The 19076-nt window shown below is 33.3% G+C and overlaps 3 protein-coding genes across 3 annotated transcripts; 2 read left to right on the top strand and 1 right to left on the bottom strand.

The window, feature by feature from the left end:
- Positions 1–5477: 5477 nt before the first annotated feature.
- Positions 5478–7324, top strand: LOC140840545 (pumilio homolog 9-like). The gene is made up of 5 exons (XM_073207725.1): positions 5478–5975; positions 6071–6239; positions 6314–6479; positions 6564–6822; positions 6914–7324. The coding sequence occupies exons 1-4, from the start codon at positions 5842–5844 to the stop codon at positions 6584–6586; spliced, it is 492 nt and encodes a 163-aa protein (XP_073063826.1). The 5' UTR covers positions 5478–5841; the 3' UTR covers positions 6587–6822; positions 6914–7324.
- A 2753-nt stretch (positions 7325–10077) lies between these two features.
- LOC140840523 (pumilio homolog 12-like) lies at positions 10078–11891 on the top strand. Its single transcript, XM_073207706.1, has 4 exons — positions 10078–10558; positions 10628–10796; positions 10873–11357; positions 11448–11891. Exons 1-3 carry the CDS (start codon positions 10206–10208, stop codon positions 11119–11121), a joined length of 771 nt encoding a protein of 256 aa, XP_073063807.1. The 5' UTR covers positions 10078–10205; the 3' UTR covers positions 11122–11357; positions 11448–11891.
- A 106-nt stretch (positions 11892–11997) lies between these two features.
- Positions 11998–12829, bottom strand: LOC140840533 (putative pumilio homolog 7, chloroplastic). Its single transcript, XM_073207717.1, has 3 exons — positions 12638–12829; positions 12311–12569; positions 11998–12220 (listed from the first exon to the last, which is right to left on the bottom strand). Exons 1-3 carry the CDS (start codon positions 12769–12771, stop codon positions 12044–12046), a joined length of 570 nt encoding a protein of 189 aa, XP_073063818.1. The 5' UTR covers positions 12772–12829; the 3' UTR covers positions 11998–12043.
- Positions 12830–19076: the final 6247 nt, after the last annotated feature.

The following is a 19076-nucleotide window of genomic DNA, read 5'->3' as shown; positions in this document are numbered from 1 at the left end:
ATTGAACCGTTGGATCGGGCTCACACTTGGACATTATATTCACAAGTAAGTCAAATAAATTATGAATGGTGAGAATCAGGTTAGAAAGTTATTTTTACCTTTTCATGGACGAAAAACCGAAGATATGTTCATCCCGTCTAGAATCTAAGCAGTTTTCTTACGAAGCCTATAAATGAAAAACTAACCGTTGGATTTTGATAAAATTTGGATATGTTATTCGAAACATATGGAGGCATATTCAGAACGGCGGAGATTGGATTCTAAAATTCGAGCGAGAGAAATATATATAAATGATTAACTAAAAACATAGTCAAACAAATCCATCCCGATGCGTTCTCTCCTTATTCGAGCTATTATCTCCCGACTGATTTGGTTCTTCACCCCATATGCAGAAACCGAAATTTTTCCGTGAATTTGAAAATTTTCAAGACCAAAATGTATTCGATTTAGAACCAAGGATACCTCCTCTTCTGTTTCGGGTGGACATGTCACCATGTCCTAGAACACCGAAATTTTATAAGAATCCATATGGAAAAGAAGGAAAAGAAACTGATGATGATTTTGGGTGAATGAGAATAAACAGTGCAAGAGTTAGGGGATGGGGAAAGGCATTTATGCACGGCAATTGACATTTTAAATTTTCTGTAAATGTGTGTTTCAAGCCGAAGAAACCTCAGCTGCCAATTTATGGCTTCTTCTGAGATTTCACGTCTCTCGAGAGGCGTGATCAGAAAATTATAAATTCATTTGCTTTTGGATTTTCAACTGTATTAATTATAATCCGGCGTGACTTGCTTAGGACTTTTTCACTATCAGTAAAATTAATGTGTTAGTAAAATTAATGTGTTAGTCACACCTACCGTAAAATTCCATCGTCTTTCATAAATTTTTTATTCGGCCTTCAAATTTATTTTGTTCGGCCATCAAAATTTTTTGTTCGGCCATCAAAATTTTTTTGTCCGGCCATCAAATTCATTCTAATAAAATTTATTTTGTTCGGCAATCAAATTCATTCTAATAAAATTTATTTTGTTCGGCCATCAAATTTTTTTAAAAAAATTTCTTTCAATAATTTCTAAGAAAATTACGGACGTTACATATCATATTGTGTGTGTGATGTTTATTTAAGATGAATGTGAATCATCAATACACTCTACCAAGAATACATAAAGTTGTTTGAATGATATTGTCTTTTTATTATAGTAACTATGATTGGAGCAAGCAGCAGTGGAGCAAGTGGTAGTAGGATGCATTGAAGCGGCTTGTCAATGTCATGGAAATTTGCACTCGATCGAATTTTCAAAAAGAAAAATGCATATAATCGAAATGAAATAATTAAAACCAGCCCACTTACCTTAGACCTAAAAGAAAACATGAAAAATTCAAAAATCATGGAATAATTATGCACCTGACACTTCGAAAACGTAGCAGCACATCGCCCGAAAAATCAGCCGTTGTAAAAATTCTTTGTGCCTTATTGAACCGTTGGATCGAGCTCACACTTGGACATTTATTCACAAGTAAGTCAAATAAATTATGAATGGTGAGATTCATGTTAGAAAGTTATTTTTACCTGTTCATGGACGAAAAACCGAAGATATGTTCATCCCGTATAGAATCTAAGCAGTTTTCTTACGAAGCCTATAAATGAAAAACTAACCGTTGGATTTTGATAAAATTTGGATATGTTATTCGAAACATATGGAGGCATATTCAGAACGGTGGAGATTGGATTCTAAAATTCGAGCAAGAGAAATATATATAAATGATTAACTAAAAACATAGTCAAACAAATCCATCCCGATGCGTTCTCTTCTTATTCGAGCTATTATCTCCCGACTGATTTGGTTCTTCACCCCATATGCAGAAACCGAAATTTTCCCGTGAATTTGAAAATTTTCAAGACCAAGATGTATTCGATTTAAAACCAAGGATACCTCCTCTTCTGTTTCGGGTGGACATGTCACAATGTCCTAGAACACCGAAATTTTATAAGAATCCATATGGAAAAGAAGTAAAGGAAACTGAGGATGATTTTGGGTGAATGAGAATGAACAGTGCAAGAGTTAGGGGATGAGGAAAAGCATTTATACACGGCAATTGACATTTTAAATTTTCTGTAAATGTGTGTTTCAAGCCGAAGAAACCTCAGCTGCCAATTTATGGCTTCTTCTGAGATTTCACGTCTCTCGAGAGGTGTGATCAGAAAATTATAAATGCATTTGCTTTTGGATTTTCAACTGTATTAATTATAATCCGGTGTGACTTGTTTAGGACTTTTTCACTATCAGTAAAATTAATGTGTTAGTAAAATTAATGTGTTAGTCACACCTACCGTAAAATTCCATCGTCTTTCATAAATTTTTTATTCGGCCTTCAAATTTATTTTGTTCGGCCATCAAAATTTTTTTTGTCCGGCCATCAAATTCATTCTAATAAAATTTATTTTGTTCGGCAATCAAATTCATTCTAATAAAATTTATTTTGTTCGGCCATCAAATTTTTTTAAAAAAATTTCTTTCAATAATTTCTAAGAAAATTACGGACGTTACATATCATATTTTGTGTGTGATGTTTATTTAAGATGAATGTGAATCATCAATACACTCTACCAAGAATACATAAAGTTGTTTGAATGATATTGTCTTTTTATTATAGTAACTATGATTGGAGCAAGCAGCAGTGGAGCAAGTGGTAGTAGGATGCATTGAAGCGGCTTGTCAATGTCATGGAAATTTACACTCGATCGAATTTTCAAAAAGAAAAATGCATATAATCGAAATGAAATAATTAAAACCAGCCCACTTACCTTAGACCTAAAAGAAAACATGAAAAATTCAAAAATCATGGAATAATTATGCACCTGACACTTCGAAAACGTAGCAGCACATCGCCCGAAAAATCAGCCGTTGTAAAAATTCTTTGTGCCTTATTGAACCGTTGGATCGAGCTCACACTTGGACATTTATTCACAAGTAAGTCAAATAAATTATGAATGGTGAGATTCATGTTAGAAAGTTATTTTTACCTGTTCATGGACGAAAAACCGAAGATATGTTCATCCCGTATAGAATCTAAGCAGTTTTCTTACGAAGCCTATAAATGAAAAACTAACCGTTGGATTTTGATAAAATTTGGATATGTTATTCGAAACATATGGAGGCATATTCAGAACGGTGGAGATTGGATTCTAAAATTCGAGCAAGAGAAATATATATAAATGATTAACTAAAAACATAGTCAAACAAATCCATCCCGATGCGTTCTCTTCTTATTCGAGCTATTATCTCCCGACTGATTTGGTTCTTCACCCCATATGCAGAAACCGAAATTTTCCCGTGAATTTGAAAATTTTCAAGACCAAGATGTATTCGATTTAAAACCAAGGATACCTCCTCTTCTGTTTCGGGTGGACATGTCACAATGTCCTAGAACACCGAAATTTTATAAGAATCCATATGGAAAAGAAGTAAAGGAAACTGAGGATGATTTTGGGTGAATGAGAATGAACAGTGCAAGAGTTAGGGGATGAGGAAAAGCATTTATACACGGCAATTGACATTTTAAATTTTCTGTAAATGTGTGTTTCAAGCCGAAGAAACCTCAGCTGCCAATTTATGGCTTCTTCTGAGATTTCACGTCTCTCGAGAGGTGTGATCAGAAAATTATAAATGCATTTGCTTTTGGATTTTCAACTGTATTAATTATAATCCGGTGTGACTTGTTTAGGACTTTTTCACTATCAGTAAAATTAATGTGTTAGTAAAATTAATGTGTTAGTCACACCTACCGTAAAATTCCATCGTCTTTCATAAATTTTTTATTCGGCCATCAAATTTATTTTGTTCGGCCATCAAATTTTTTTGTTCGGCCATCAAATTTTTTTTGTCCGGCCATCAAATTTTTTTGTTCGGCCATCAAATTTTTTTTGTCCGGCCATCAAATTCATTCTAATAAAATTTATTTTGTTCGGCAATCAAATTCATTCTAATAAAATTTATTTTGTTCGGCCATCAAATTTTTTTAAAAAAATTTCTTTCAATAATTTCTAAGAAAATTACGGACGTTACATATCATATTGTGTGTGTGATGTTTATTTAAGATGAATGTGAATCATCAATACACTCTACCAAGAATACATAAAGTTGTTTGAATGATATTGTCTTTTTCTTATAGTAACTATGATTGGAGCAAGCAGCAGTGGAGCAAATGGTAGTGGAATGCATTGAAGCGGCTTGTCAATGGCAGAGATCATAGAAATTTGCACTCGATCGAATTTTCAAAAAGAAAAATGCATATAATCGAAATGAAATATTTAAAACAAGCCCACTTACCTTAGACCTAAAAGAAAACGTGAAAAATTCAAAAATTATAGAATTATTATGCACCTGACACTTCGAAAATGTAGCAGCACATCGCCCGAAAAATCAGCCGTTGTAAAAATTCTTTGTGCCTTATTGAACCGTTGGATCGGGCTCACACTTGGACATTATATTCACAAGTAAGTCAAATAAATTATGAATGGTGATGATCACGTTAGAAAGTTATTTTTACCTGTTCATTGACAGAAAACCGAAGATATGTTCATCCCGTCTAGAATCTGAGCAGTTTTCTGAACAGTGCAAGGGTTAGGGGATGGGGAAAGGCATTTATGCACGGCAATTGACATTTTAAATTTTCTGTAAATGTGTGTTTCAAGCCGAAGAAACCTCAGCTGCCAATTTATGGCTTCTTCTGAGATTACACGTCTCTCGAGAGGCGTGATCAGAAAATTATAAATGCATTTGCTTTTGGATTTTCAACTGTATTAATTATAATCTGGCGTGACTTGTTTAGGACTTTTTCACTATCAGTAAAATTAATGTGTTAGTCACACCTACCGTAAAATTCCATCGTCTTTCATAAATTTTTTATTTGGCCATCAAATTTATTTTTTTCGGCCATCAAATGTTTTTGTTCGGCCATCGAATTTTTTTTGTCCGGCCATCAAATTCATTCTAATAAAATTTTGTCCGGACATTGCCTATATAAAAAGTAAATATTATAATATCTATTATTTTCAAAAATTTAATTATAAATTTTGCTTATATGTTAAGATAATGTAATAATGGTTCTTAGGATAATGGGAAGCGAATGTGAAAAGTTTTTGAATCATCAATTTATATTATTACATCTTAATTATCGAATATCTTTTATGAGTGATAAATTATAAATTTGTATGTCCGTTAAAATTATCAATTGTAGATTCTCTAATGGATTTATGTATTATAAATTATAATATAGTAGAGATATTAAAATATATTGGTTAAATGGATTTACCCGATTTTTTTAAAACCGAAATGAATTTTCGAATTAGTCAAGTATGGTAGAATAATTTAGTTTAACCGAATTTTTTTTAACTTTGTACGTGCAAGTGCGAAAATACACCATTATATTTTCGGTTGTAGCTTTTTCCTTCTAAAAGACTTTTCCTTTTTTTATTTTTGGATAAATCAAAATTGAGATCCTTCGATATATGCTAAAATAAAAATTGAAACCCTTCACTCCGCCGCCTCTACAAGCTCGATGCAAGAAATCAGTCATATCCCACCGCCGTCCGCTGAAAACATCCCTCTCCAGATGGATGTTGATGGATTTCCTATGGATGACAATAACCCTTCCGCCGGAGATACAGAAACTTCAATAAAGGAAACTGGAAGATTTGAAGATTTGAAGGGCAAGATGTTTTCGAAAGCAATGGAAGAACAAGGTTGTCAATTGTTGCTTCAGAAACTCCAAGAAAGGAATCTGGAAGACATCCAAATGATCTTTTGAGAGGTGAAGGATCACATATGTAAGTTGATGTTTAATCGGTTTGGTAGCGATATTATTCTAAAGCTTTTCGAGGTGTGCGATGAAGAACAGAAGAACCAATTGGTTTCTTCGGTCACTGCTGATGCCCGATTGCTAATTCATGTCTGTCTCGACCCTCAGGGGTATGCTATAGAATTCTGGATTATTTTTTCTCTTTGGAATTTATTTCATTGAATGAAGGTAACAACTCTGTTTTGTGATTTTTGTTTCTTTGTAGATCCGACACCATGCAGAAATTCATAGGGTTTCCCATGGAACAAGAACAAATCTATCGTATTATGCGCTTCTTCAGTTATTTCGCCGTTCCGCTCGCGAACCACCCGATTGGTTCCCAAGTTCTTGGCCAGTGCTTCAAAATTTTCCCTGTCCCTGCTAAAGAAACACAAGTATTTATTACTGACTTTTATCCTAATTTTTTTGACTTTACGATATCTGGAAAATCACTCGTGTTTTTTCGCAGCCAATACTGGATACCATAACTGAATTTTGTTTGGAGTTGGCCGTTGACGAGAACGGGTCCAACCTCCTAAAAATCCTCCTATCAGAACACTGGAGCGGCGTACTGTCTACTGTTGGAACAATACTAGCGGACGATAAATATTTTCTTTGGCTGGCGATGAATTTGGGTATGTATACGAAGACCAACACACACGTTTTCTTTTCATTTCTTATATACAAATATTCATAAAAAATCCAAAATCCGATTTCAGGAGTTCTCTCATTCAGCATCTAATTGGATTGCTGAATCACGAACGGCTACGAGATTTAGTAGATCAAATGCAACCACTTTTAGTTCCCATGTCCTATGACAAATATGGAACCGAAGTCATCAAGAAATTGATAGGTGCATCTAGAGCAAAATATGCACCTCAAATAATCTCTGTGATGATCAACGATCCTGGTTTGTTGGATGTCATATCAGATCCTTGTTGCTACTCTCTTCTCAAATACGCTAAAAACTACGCCAAGGTACCATAACAATGCTCATCTTTATTTTGCTGTATACCTTGCTCAAATTAGACAATATTTAAGGTGAATACAACATGATACAATCTTGCAGGGAACTGATCGCAAGACTTTGGATGATCTGATTCACCGGTACTCTCAACCGCTGTAGAAGAGCTTTATTGGTACTAGTCCCATCTCAAGATAGATTTCCTCTCGCGGTTAACTGAATTTTTTTCAGAGTTTACAAGTAATCTAATGAAACTTTTGCTCCAAGACACATGAAATCGTGTGCTAAGTTTATCCATTTATGAAGGGTGTACGTTGATTGAGTTGGCTAAAGGTTGTTTGCTAAGTTGCGGTTAAAAATTATGATGTAGTGTTCAGTTGATTAGAACAGAGGTTTTGACATGTATGTTTTCATTTGTATATCGGTTGTTGGTACAAATGGTCTTTTGGATGATTTTCTAGTTGGATTTTCTTTGTTATGTTGGCCTCGTATTTTAAGCCTTGTTGCTTAAGTTTACCATGTTTATACTCTGCATCCCAAGTTTTAACTTCTGGACCACTATGGTTGAGTTTTGATGTGGGAAATGGCAAGTAGTGGACAGTGACTCTTAGTTGGTGTTGCCTAGAACTATAGAGGAGCTGTTTCACTGGAGAAAATCTTTCTTCTTCTTTAGGTGCAGGGCTGTGTTCGAGGTAGTATTCCACTTCGAGAAAATAAGAAACTTGATGAGTGGAGGGGTTAATAATGTCCTGACAGTTCGTGCCATTCTATCCCTTCAAAAATTAAATTATGTTTGCCACTTCTGAGTGTAAGTTGAAGAATTTATATATTGGAGAGCCGTAAACGGGTGGTCACAATTAAGTATTGGAAATTATGATCATATTGAAAGAAATTTATGAAAATTAGCTACAATGTTTTAAACACTAGTAATTCCAAATTAAATATAGGAATTAAATTTCATTAATTTGAATATTAAACTAATCAACGAGTTTGAGAATAATTTTCTTTTTTTCAAGTATAAAATGTTTCCCAAAAAAAAATCCTAACTATTTAGCCGACAAGAAGTGAAATCGAAATTTTGTTTCACTGATAGATACCAAAATGTCATAAAATTTTTTGAGTCGGATCTTAATCTGTGAGACGGGTCAACCCTATCAATATTCACAATAAAAAGTAATACTCTTAGCATAAAAAGTAATATTTTCTCATGGATGACCTAAATAAGATATTCGTCTTACAAATATGACCCGTGAAACTGTCTCACACAAGTTTTTGCTCATTTTTTTTTGTTACGTTGAAAATTTGTTCACGGGTGTCACACGAGATTTCTTCCATTCTACTTCTGTAAACCAACTAAAACACTAGTAAAATTCACAAGAAACTAAGTTCATAATAATAATAAAAAAAATCATATTTTAGCTCAAGACCACAAATTTTATAGCAAAAATATTCACGAAGTTATTTTTCATATTACTACAAAATTGATTATGAATTAATTCTATTCGGGCTCGGTCAACTATATTTCTACTTCCTCCTTTTGACTCAACAAAATGGGTATTACACATATTAAAAATAAATCTGATGGGTAATAGCCTAAATTAAATATTTGGGCCACTAAAGTTGAGTTTGATATCTAGTTAATCAGCACAATCTAACATTAAAGTAATCAAATAAGTTAGGCCCAATAAGATTAAAGTCCATTAAGAATAAAGCCCACATGATTATTATTAACCCACAAATTAGATAATTTTTTCAGAGGTGAGATTCTAATGATTTTTGTTGGGCATTACCGGCACTTCTAATGATGTTTGTGACGTAAGTGACAATCCTCAATATTAATTGGTTGGAGCACTGAAGTATCATATAGCTACTTAGAGTGGCTATCTACTCGGAGTTGATGACCACTCAAAAGGTGGATCACCCTATCGATATTTCATCCGAATATATTGATCCGAATATATTGAACACCTAATTTTTTTTATTTCGGGTAATATCATTTATTGGCTACATCAAAATGTTAAAATAAAATAAGTAAAATAAAGCAAAACGACACTCAATATTTCAACATTGGGTAGTAGACAGATTTTAATATGTATAATATATAGTCATGTAGAAGAGCATATGTGCCAAATTAGAACTATTTGGTTGATTAAGTAGATTCGGGGTGAAAAAAGAGCACAAATAACAAAAATCCAAGTTATTGGATGAAAATAAAAACATTAACAAATTACATTATGAAAACCAAAACAGACCGATATATATAAATAATTTGAATTTCTCCATAGGTATACGATGAACTCTTCTGCTCTGCCTTCCATGCACCTACATATGACAAACACACGTACATTAGCCTCACCTTTACATCCATTGATTACCTACTATACGTTTGGGGTCGAAAATGGAACTATTCCAACAAAAGTAATCAAAACAACCAAAGTATATGCGCGCTCTGTCCTCGCGTGTATGCGCGAGACCTACTGTCTCGGAACTTGGAGATTTCACTTGCTCGCGCATATGCGTGCCTTGTCTCACGCATATGCGCAAGGTATTCTGCCTTGCTCGCGAATATGCGCGCCTCTTCTCACGCATATGCGCGAGGTGTTCTGTCCTCGCACATGTAACATGCCTTCCTCTTGTTTTTCTCGGTCTGTTCTTTTCATAATCACATCAATTTGTCAATTAATTAATTCCGGATTAAAAGGATAAAATCTCGGACATTACATATGCAAAGTTGAACTATTATTTATCCACACCTATTTTCTTATAATATATTAATATTGTAATTTTCATGTTTTATTGGGACAATTTATAGGTTATTTAATGGAGTATGCTGTTTCAAATAATAATTCTTCTGGGATTATTCTTGCATATGGTACCATTTTCAGGTGTCCCAACAAAGAAATAGTGTTTGAAATGTCAAATTCCTTTATACTGGTGCTAGAGTTGGACTAAAAAAATGTTATTTCAATATTCATTCAATTATTTAACACACGCAACGCGTGTGCCTCGACCGCTAGTTATAAGAAATAATGAAGAATTACATGTAATTTTGATATATTAAAATTAAATAATAAATAGAAAAAAGAAAGGAAAAAAAACTCAAGTTGAAACTACAACTTAGTGTTTAGAAAACAAAAACTTTATATGCTGAGTTATACGTGACTTACATTAAAATTTTAACACTTTATTAATAAATATAATTATTAAAACCGAATATGATATCAAAAATTAGTTATCTTAAAACTCAATTTATAAGTTTTTTTTATAAAATATATAGTAAAAAAAAGGCAAAATTAAACTGAAACCCTAGGCGACTGATCTCTTTACACAATCCTCAGTTTGTGCTCTTCCCCACGAAAGAAAGCCATCGGCGTCCGCTGAAAATTTTAAATTTCCAATGTATGAGTGCGACACTTCAGCGCCTGATTCCCCCGTAAACAGGCCAATCCCTCCTCTTCCGCCGGTGCCATACTCTTTAGACGATTGGAAGGGCGAGTTGTTTTGGAAAGCAATGGATCGAATTGATCACAGTTACTTGCGTCTCATACTCCAACATAGGAAACTGGAAGACATTCAATTGATCTTTTCAGAGTTGAAAGATCAGATATGTCCGTTGATGTTCAATCGGTTTGGCACCTCTGTAATTCTGGATCTTTGTGAAGTCTGCGACGAACAACAGATGAACCAGTTGGTTTCTTCACTCACTGCTGATGCCCATTTACTCATGCTTGTCTGCCTCAACTCTCACGGGTATGTATGTATGTTAACTTTCAGCTAATTATAATATGCCGATTTCTGGATTTTCGTGTTCCTCTGCAGACATCAGGCTGTGTTGGTTCTTCTCGCGCGTCTCAGGACCCCAAAACAAAAATCTGATGTGATATACGCCTTGCAACCCCTCGTAGCTCAGCTCGTAAACCACCAGTTTGGTTCCGGCGTTATCGGTGTTATCCTCCGTATCTTCCGTAAGACTGCAAAAGAAACTCCAGTATTTGTTGCAGAATTTCATCGTTGTTTTCTTACTTTACCATATTTATGACAACCAGCTCTTGTGTTTTTCCCAGCCAATGCTTGATGCCATAGCTGATATTTTTTTCGAAATGGCCACCAATCTGCATGGATCCCTGCTTCTTAGGGAACTCCTCGATTCAAAAGTCTTTCTACTGGAAAGCAGACCGAGTATTCTGCCAAAACTAATAGCAGATGTACATCAGCTGTCTCATCATCCATACGGGTACGTACTCTCTCTCTCTCTGTGTCTCAAGTTTGCATACACAATTCAACATTTTTCCGGTTTCAGGTGTTTTGTGTAATAAGAATCGGGATGCAGGATGTGCAAAGAGATATAGTAGCTCAACTTAGAGGGGATTTCGCCCTCATGTCGATGCACAAAGATGCACGGATTGTAGTATTGGCTTTGATTATGGAATCCAAGGAAGAACTAGCACCTCAAATTTACAATGAGATGGCAAGCAGCCCTTATTTCTCCAGAGTCCTACAAGACCCTTTTGGCAAACGTGTTATCGAACGCGCTTGGACGTGCACCAAGGTACAAAAGACAATGCTCATCTTTATTTGTTTATTTGCAATCTAGCTAGCTCGAAGTTTGAGGTTAATTCAACGTCATACAATCTTGCAGAAAACCAGTCAGGAGATTCTCCCGTTCCCTGATCTCCATGAAGAGAATGTTTGGCCCAAAAAGAAAAAATCGAGGATTCATTTATGATCAGAGAGAAATATGGCTTCATTTATGCTCAAAAACCTTGTTTGTTTGTTTCTCTTATGCTTGATATTTATATTTTTTGTGTTTTAGGGCGTGGTTCTGAAGATTAAATGAACGACTTTATCAGTGATTACATTTGTCTTCTGTATTTAAAGTTTTATCCCATCCCAAGCTTGAGTTTTCTCTCTAGGTTTGAATTTTTATTTCCTTCTTACCGATTGAATTTCTGTTTGCACATATCGAGTGATCTTAAAGTGCTTTTCCATTACGAGTCTAGATGATTGATTTTTTGAAAGTGCTTTTCCATTACGAGTCTAGATGATTGATTTTTAGTTTTATATATATTTATAAAACAAAAATCAATAGGTGCAAACAGAAATTCAATCTGTATGAAGGAAATAAAAATTCAAACCAAGAGAGAAAACTCAAGCTTGGGATGAGATGAAACTTTAAATACAGAAGACAAATGTAATCACTGATAAAGCCGTTCATTTAATCTTCAGAACCACGCCCTAAAACACAAAAAATATAAATATCAAGCATAAGAGAAACACAAAAACAAACAAACAAGGTTTCTGAACATAAATGAAGCCATATTTCTCTCTGATCATACATGGATCCTCGATTTTTTCTTTTTGGGCCAAACATTCATGGAGATCAGGGAACGGGAGAATCTCGTGACTGGTTTTCTACAAGATTGTATGATGTTGAATTAACGTCAAACTTCGAGCTAGCTAGATTGCAAATAAACAAATAAAGATGAGCATTGTCTTTTGTACCTTAGTGCACGTCCAAGCGCGTTTGATAACACGTTTGCCAAAAGGGTCTTGTAGGACTCTGGAGAAATAAGGGCTGCTTGCCATCTCATTGTAAATTTGAGGTGCTAGTTCTTCCTTGGATTCCATAATCAAAGCCAATACTACAATATGTGCATCTTTGTGCATCGACATGAGGGCGAAATCCCCTCTCAGTTGAGCTACTATGTCTCTTTGCACATCCTGCATCCCGATTCTTATTACACCCTCCAGCACAACACACCTGAAACCGGAAAAATGTTGAATTGTGTATGCAAACTTGAGACACACACACACAGAGAGAGTACGTACCCGTATGGATGATGAGACAGCTGATGTACATCCGCTATTAGTTTTGGCAGAATACTCGGTCTGCTTTCCAGTAGAAAGACTTTTGAATCGAGGAGTTCCCTTAGAAGCAGGGATCCATGCAGATTGGTGGCCATTTCGAAAAAAATATCAGCTATGCCCAGAAACCTTGTTTGTTTGTTTTTGTGTTTCTCTTATGCTTGATATTTATATTTTTTGTGTTTTAGGGCGTGGTTCTGAAGATTAAATGAACGACTTTATCAGTGATTACATTTGTCTTCTGTATTTAAAGTTTCATCCCATCCCAAGCTTGAGTTTTCTCTCTTGGTTTGAATTTTTATTTACTTCATACCGATTGAATTTCTGTTTGCACCTATTGAGTGATCTTAAAGTGTTTTTCCATTACGAGTCTAGATGATTGATTTTTTGTTTTATATATATTTTGTGGGAAAAATATTGAATCAGTTATGGTAGCTGAAGAGTGGATCCAGTAAATGAGCTGAAACAAGACAAGATATCTCTCACTATTTAATTGTGTTCTAGGGATATACTGCCTCTGGTGTCATGGTGTAACATTTTGGAATTCCAAGAATGCTCTTGTCTCAATTAACATAAAACACGTGACTGATTTATAATAATAATAAAATTTAAAAGGCAACAGTTATTCTAGCTTCCCATTTACAGAATCATGTTTTCACATCGTCGTTTTTTCTAAGGTCTCTTGTTCTTTGTGCGCATCAGTTTTCCCCTCTGCGTTCAAGAGATTTCAGAGACCAATTTGAGGTATGGCCAACTTTCTCCTCCCCAATCTCATCTTCCGCATCGTCTCGATTCATTTTTCGATCCATTATTGTTCATAATACATTTGAATCTTGATATGAAGTTTGCATCAAGCTGCTGCTGTCATCGCAATCTTGACATCATTAGTCAAGGTTATGTCCTAATTACTCTTTTACCTAGTTCTTGCCATTAGTTAACCAGATACTCCAATTGTTCTTTGAAATTTCTCAGTAAAAATATGTGTTAGTTTTTTATGCTTATCTGAATCTCAGGACGTGCATATGGGATATAGATGCTTACAATCTAATAAAAAGCAAATTTCTCCTTTCCTTCAGTGACCGAGTTTCAAAATATATAAATGACATTTAGCGTTTAATTCATCATATGAATGAATCATGATTAAATATGGATATTTTACCCAATTTTTGTGTTTAGGGATCTTGTCATCAAAGTGTCACTGTTGGTCTGATGCATATATTGTTCTTGATGTGGATCACTATTCCGGATGTTTTATGTTGAATGTGTTGCCAACTAGCATGCATATATTAAAAAGAAGAAGCATTTGATTTCCGAATGAGGCGGGCTAAGCCTATGAAAACTAGCACTTCAGAAAATATCATAAGCAATAAAAAGTGAGCATAAACATTAATATTAGTCATTGTAATTAGAAAAGTACAAGATGCTGTCGATGTGAAGAAGATTCACTGGCCCATAGCAACAACCACATCGCTGGTATGAGTTTTGTGGCATTCCTCCCTTTTCTACGCTACTCTGTTAAATTGTAGTCTTGCCGTTATTGGTTTTATAAGCTCAAGGGAAAAAATTATTATGGCTAGTTAGATGTATAGATAATTATGATATGCGGTTTGTTTTTCCATGATTGAGATACATACAGAGCAAATGGCAAGGCATTCTAGATCATAGACTTCCTGCTATGGTACATTGATGGAATTTTGTGCTTTTAATCTTACTGATTTGCTGTTTTACACTTTTCTTTTGGGAAAATTGGTCTGTCTAACATGAGACATGCCCAAAATAGAAGCTTCTTCGACTATCATGGTACAAAATTTTTTTTTTGGCTGAAGGGTGGTAGACATTTTTAAAAGATATGCTACCCATATTTTGACAATTCATTACTCACATGTAATTAACTTTGAAGAAAAAACATTTTTATTTGTTTGAAAATATTTGTATTACTCAAATTTTTTTATTATTTATCTTTTCTTCTGAATAAATGCACCTACTTTCCCATTTTCTTGATTTATTACATTTTTCTAAGCTATCAATGATCAGCATTTATTTATTTTTTTAGTGGTGACTTTGTTACCTATTCTCTTTTACGTAGAGTTTGTTACTAGGGTCTAAGTGTCTTATTTTCATGGTCACATTTAATTTCCGAGACATTTATCGTTGTTTTTCCAATGGTTAGATGATACGAATAATTTTACATCTAACTACACACTTCAGCAATTTTATATAGTTTTTGAAAATCTACGACTTTCTTTGTTCGGTCGCTTTAAAACTATGAGACTATTATAGTTTGATTCCCATTCTAAAATAGAATTCTGCAAAGGCTTGTTACGTGCGATCGCCACGTGCGAGTCCATATATTTATTTTCTTGAAAGTATTCAAATAATTTTCAATCTTGTCATTTCATCATTATTTTGAACAATTTATATTATCACTCAATAGCTACAAAATATGAAATTCGTTGATTCTTCTATTCGATAGTAATTTCTTGAGGAATTTGAATATCTTTAGTGTTTGATTTTCGTGGAAGATGATTTAGTATTTCAATATCGTTAATCCGATGATTTAACACCTTTATATCGAATTAAACTTCAAAATTTGAAGAAGTACGGGATGAATGCCACGAATTGCGTCTTGAACTTCGCTGATCTTGAATTAAATAAATTTGAAAAAGAACACGATGAACGCCTTGAATCGCACATTGAACTTCTCGAATTTGATGAGTTTGAATAAATTTGAAAAATAGCACGACGAACGTCTTGAATTTCGTTGATGTTGAATTTAAATAAGAACATGATGAACATCTTCTTTGATCTTCTTCGATTTGAAGAATTTGAATAAATTTTCAAAAGAACACGTGAACGTCTTGATTGTTCCTTGAACTTCGTCGATCTTTTTGAATTTCGTGAGCTTGAGTTCAGAGAATTTATGTTTTGAATTTTTCTCCACTTCTTTGTTTATTCGTCTTTCTGTGTCTGTATTTTTTCATTGGCCTTTTGACCTTATTTATGATATGCAAATTCTTGTCATTTTCATTTGATAAGATGTCATAGTTTGATTAGCTCTTTATGATTCATTTATGATTATTTTCTCATAATCACAAAGATTTAACGAGTGTATGGGTTAATTCTAGATTTTTAATGACTTATGGAATTTAAAAGTATAGAAGTAATAATCTAGACATTTTTATACACCATAAAAAATTAGTAGTATTCAGTTTAAACTTTTGTAGAATTTTAAAAAGTCATGTAATATTCAAACTTGATTTTTAAAAATTATACAAAAGTCTATATGTATTCATTAATAGATTTTTAATGACTTCATGAAATTATATTAAATACAAGAATTAATGTCTAATGTACAACTATAAAATTTCAAAAAATATATTTGATTCAATCTAAATATTTTGGAAGAACATTTAATCGGAAAATCTCTCACTCACATACTCATTTTCATTTTTATTAAAAATAATATTAGTACAAATTCTAAATTTTTATTAGTTTCTTCTCCGTATGTGTTTTTTTTTTTTTTGCTTTGGATTTTTTTGAAATATATTTTTTTAATTGCTAATAATAGTTTAAAATCAAGTGCGAAGAGACACTGTAATTTCGGTTGTAGCCTTTGAAAGACATTTGCTTATTTTTTTTGGGGATAAACCAAAATTGAAATCCTTCAAAAAAAATTGAAACCCTTGGCTCCGCCGCCTCTACAAGCTCGATGCAAGAAAGCAGTCATATCCCACCGTCATCCGCTGAAAAAATCTGGAGATGGATGTTGATGGATTTCCAATGGATGACAATAACACTTCCGGCGGAGATACAGAAACTCCAAGAAACGAAACTGGAAAATTTGAAGATTTGAAGGGCAAGATGTTTTCGAAAGCAATGGAAGAACAAGGTTGTCAATTGTTGCTTCAGAAACTCCAAGAAAGGAAACTGGAAGACATCCAAATGATCTTTTCAGAGGTGAAGGATCACATATGTAAGTTGATGTTTAATCGGTTTGGTAGCGATGTTATTCTGAAGCTTTTCGAGGTGTGCGATAAAGAACAGAAGAACATGCATAAAAAAAACTGTATAAATAGGTAACTTTATTTTTCAAAATTAAATATCAAATTCTATTACATTTTTTGAATATATTCTCATAACATCTATATACTTGTCTACATACCAAGTTAATATTCAACATCTTCTTAGACGTTGCAAATTTCTTCACAAGTGGATTATTAATTACAGTTGCTTTATTGTTTATAACAAGCTTCATTTCACTGACACACAACATGGACAACTGATGATTAAATTTTCTATAACGTTACATGTAGCAGAAATATACCAAATCATCTGATGACTAAGGCTTTTACTTTAAAATAACAAATTATATCAATAGCTGCAGCTGACTAACCTAATTGTATTGAAGCTAACAAGAGTTGTCACAATATTTATCATAAGTTATATATAGTTCTGCTTTTTTCAGATAATATGTAAAAAGTCACTTACCTTTTTCTACTTTACCTTACATATATTTACATGATTAGTTACTTCAAAGTCGGCTTTCTTAACGCTTCTAATTTAGTTACATGTATGCGTAAGGCTAGCCTCTGTGCATACTACTATTATTTTTCAGACACTTAGGCATCGTTTGGTTCGTGTGATAAGATAAATAGATGATATATAATAAGAGTGATTATAAAATAAAAGTAAGGATAAATAATACATTATGATAAATTATATGATGTTTGACATGATTTTAACTTGCTTGATTATTTTTGTTAATTATATTATGATTAGTAAAATGTCTTCATCATATATTAATTAGTAATATATTCCTAAATGATTGAATAAAATAAATAAAATATCTAGAATTTAATTTATTAAAAAAATTATAAATGAAATTAAAATATTATATTAATTATTAAATTTTCATTAATTTTAATTTCCCAAAAAAACTAAAAAATTGATTAATATTATAGAAAATTATTAAAATTTGATAATAACATAAATATGCATATATTGTGATAATAAAAATAGTAATATTACGATTAAAAATATGATCAATAATAATTAAATTAATTATAATATTAGTCAAATTAAAAATTATATTTAAATATTATTAAATTTGTTGAATTTATAATTATTTTAAACTTTATGATATTAAAGAAAAATTTAAATTATTCATACATCATCCTTCTCCCCTAAAGGATTATATAACCATCAACAAGAGGATAATAATACATACAGTGCGGGTCGGGTGCGGGTTGAACGAGCCTATCACAATCTTAATCATGCACACAAAACACATTATAAGTGAAAGATTAAAAATCAATCACCCCTTATCATGCACATCAAACAATGCCTTATAGTATACTGACTGTGGATCATATACGTAATATTGTTTTATCTTAAGATTGTTATATGTTAAAAACAATCCTAAAATATTTCTCAAAAGTAATGACAATATAAATGGGTTAAATAAATGTTTAATTGTATAACTTAGTTTTAATTTATAAGTAACTACAAAGCTATTCGACATTAACTAACAAAATCAAATATGACATTGTAGTGAAGCTGTGGGGACCCGGACGCTAATCATAGTCATAATCGTCTTTGGGTCTAATTAATCAACAATAAAACAGGGTCTAAATTTTTTTTTTTAAAATTGCGGAACGTAGTGACAACAATCTAATATACAACTCAGTATATATAGAGTATAAGTCCTGTACCGTCTACAAATCAGTACAAACTAAGGTTCAACAACTATTATCAAGTGTCCACACCCTATATACAATCCAAGTCCGGAGCCTCCACTCTAATCACGATCTTTCCTCATCTCCTGGACCCTGAACCTGTCCCACCTGTTGTCAAGTACACATACAAACAAGACAACAGCCGGATAACTCCGGTGAGAATAAATCCCAGTATAAATCAACGAACATGCAATCATATAATCAATATAAAGCATGAACATATGACAGTAATACAAATCAAACTCAGAAATGTAAACAATATCAATCTGTCGACAATGCTCGTGACTCCACGATTCAGACTAGACTCAATCCTAGCCTAGGGATCCCGGTGTCCAGATGTGGCATTCCTATATCGACAAACAGTAATAGAAAAGACTCCAGTTCTATCCAAGTCGATATAACCAACATCCAGTGTCTAGACGCATCCGTCATAGACTATGGTCTATCGTCATATCTTGTGACATCGTGCAATGTACCCGTGGTTACCTGCCACTATCAGGTACTTCTGTCACAAGATTACTCGTCTAATGCATGCTCCTATGACTCCATAGAACAAACATTTAAATCAAATCATTAAATACAATGATAAACAAATAGTAAGTATGTGATTTAGGGAAACTCAAGTACATCCTACTTGAGTCGATGTCCCAATACACATTGACTTATAC

This window comes from Primulina eburnea, chromosome 1 (genome assembly GCF_022965805.1).
Source record: "Primulina eburnea isolate SZY01 chromosome 1, ASM2296580v1, whole genome shotgun sequence".
Lineage (NCBI taxonomy): Eukaryota > Viridiplantae > Streptophyta > Magnoliopsida > Lamiales > Gesneriaceae > Primulina > Primulina eburnea.
The sequence above is the reverse complement of the archived record's forward strand: the minus strand, read 5'-3'. Positions and strand labels throughout refer to the sequence as shown.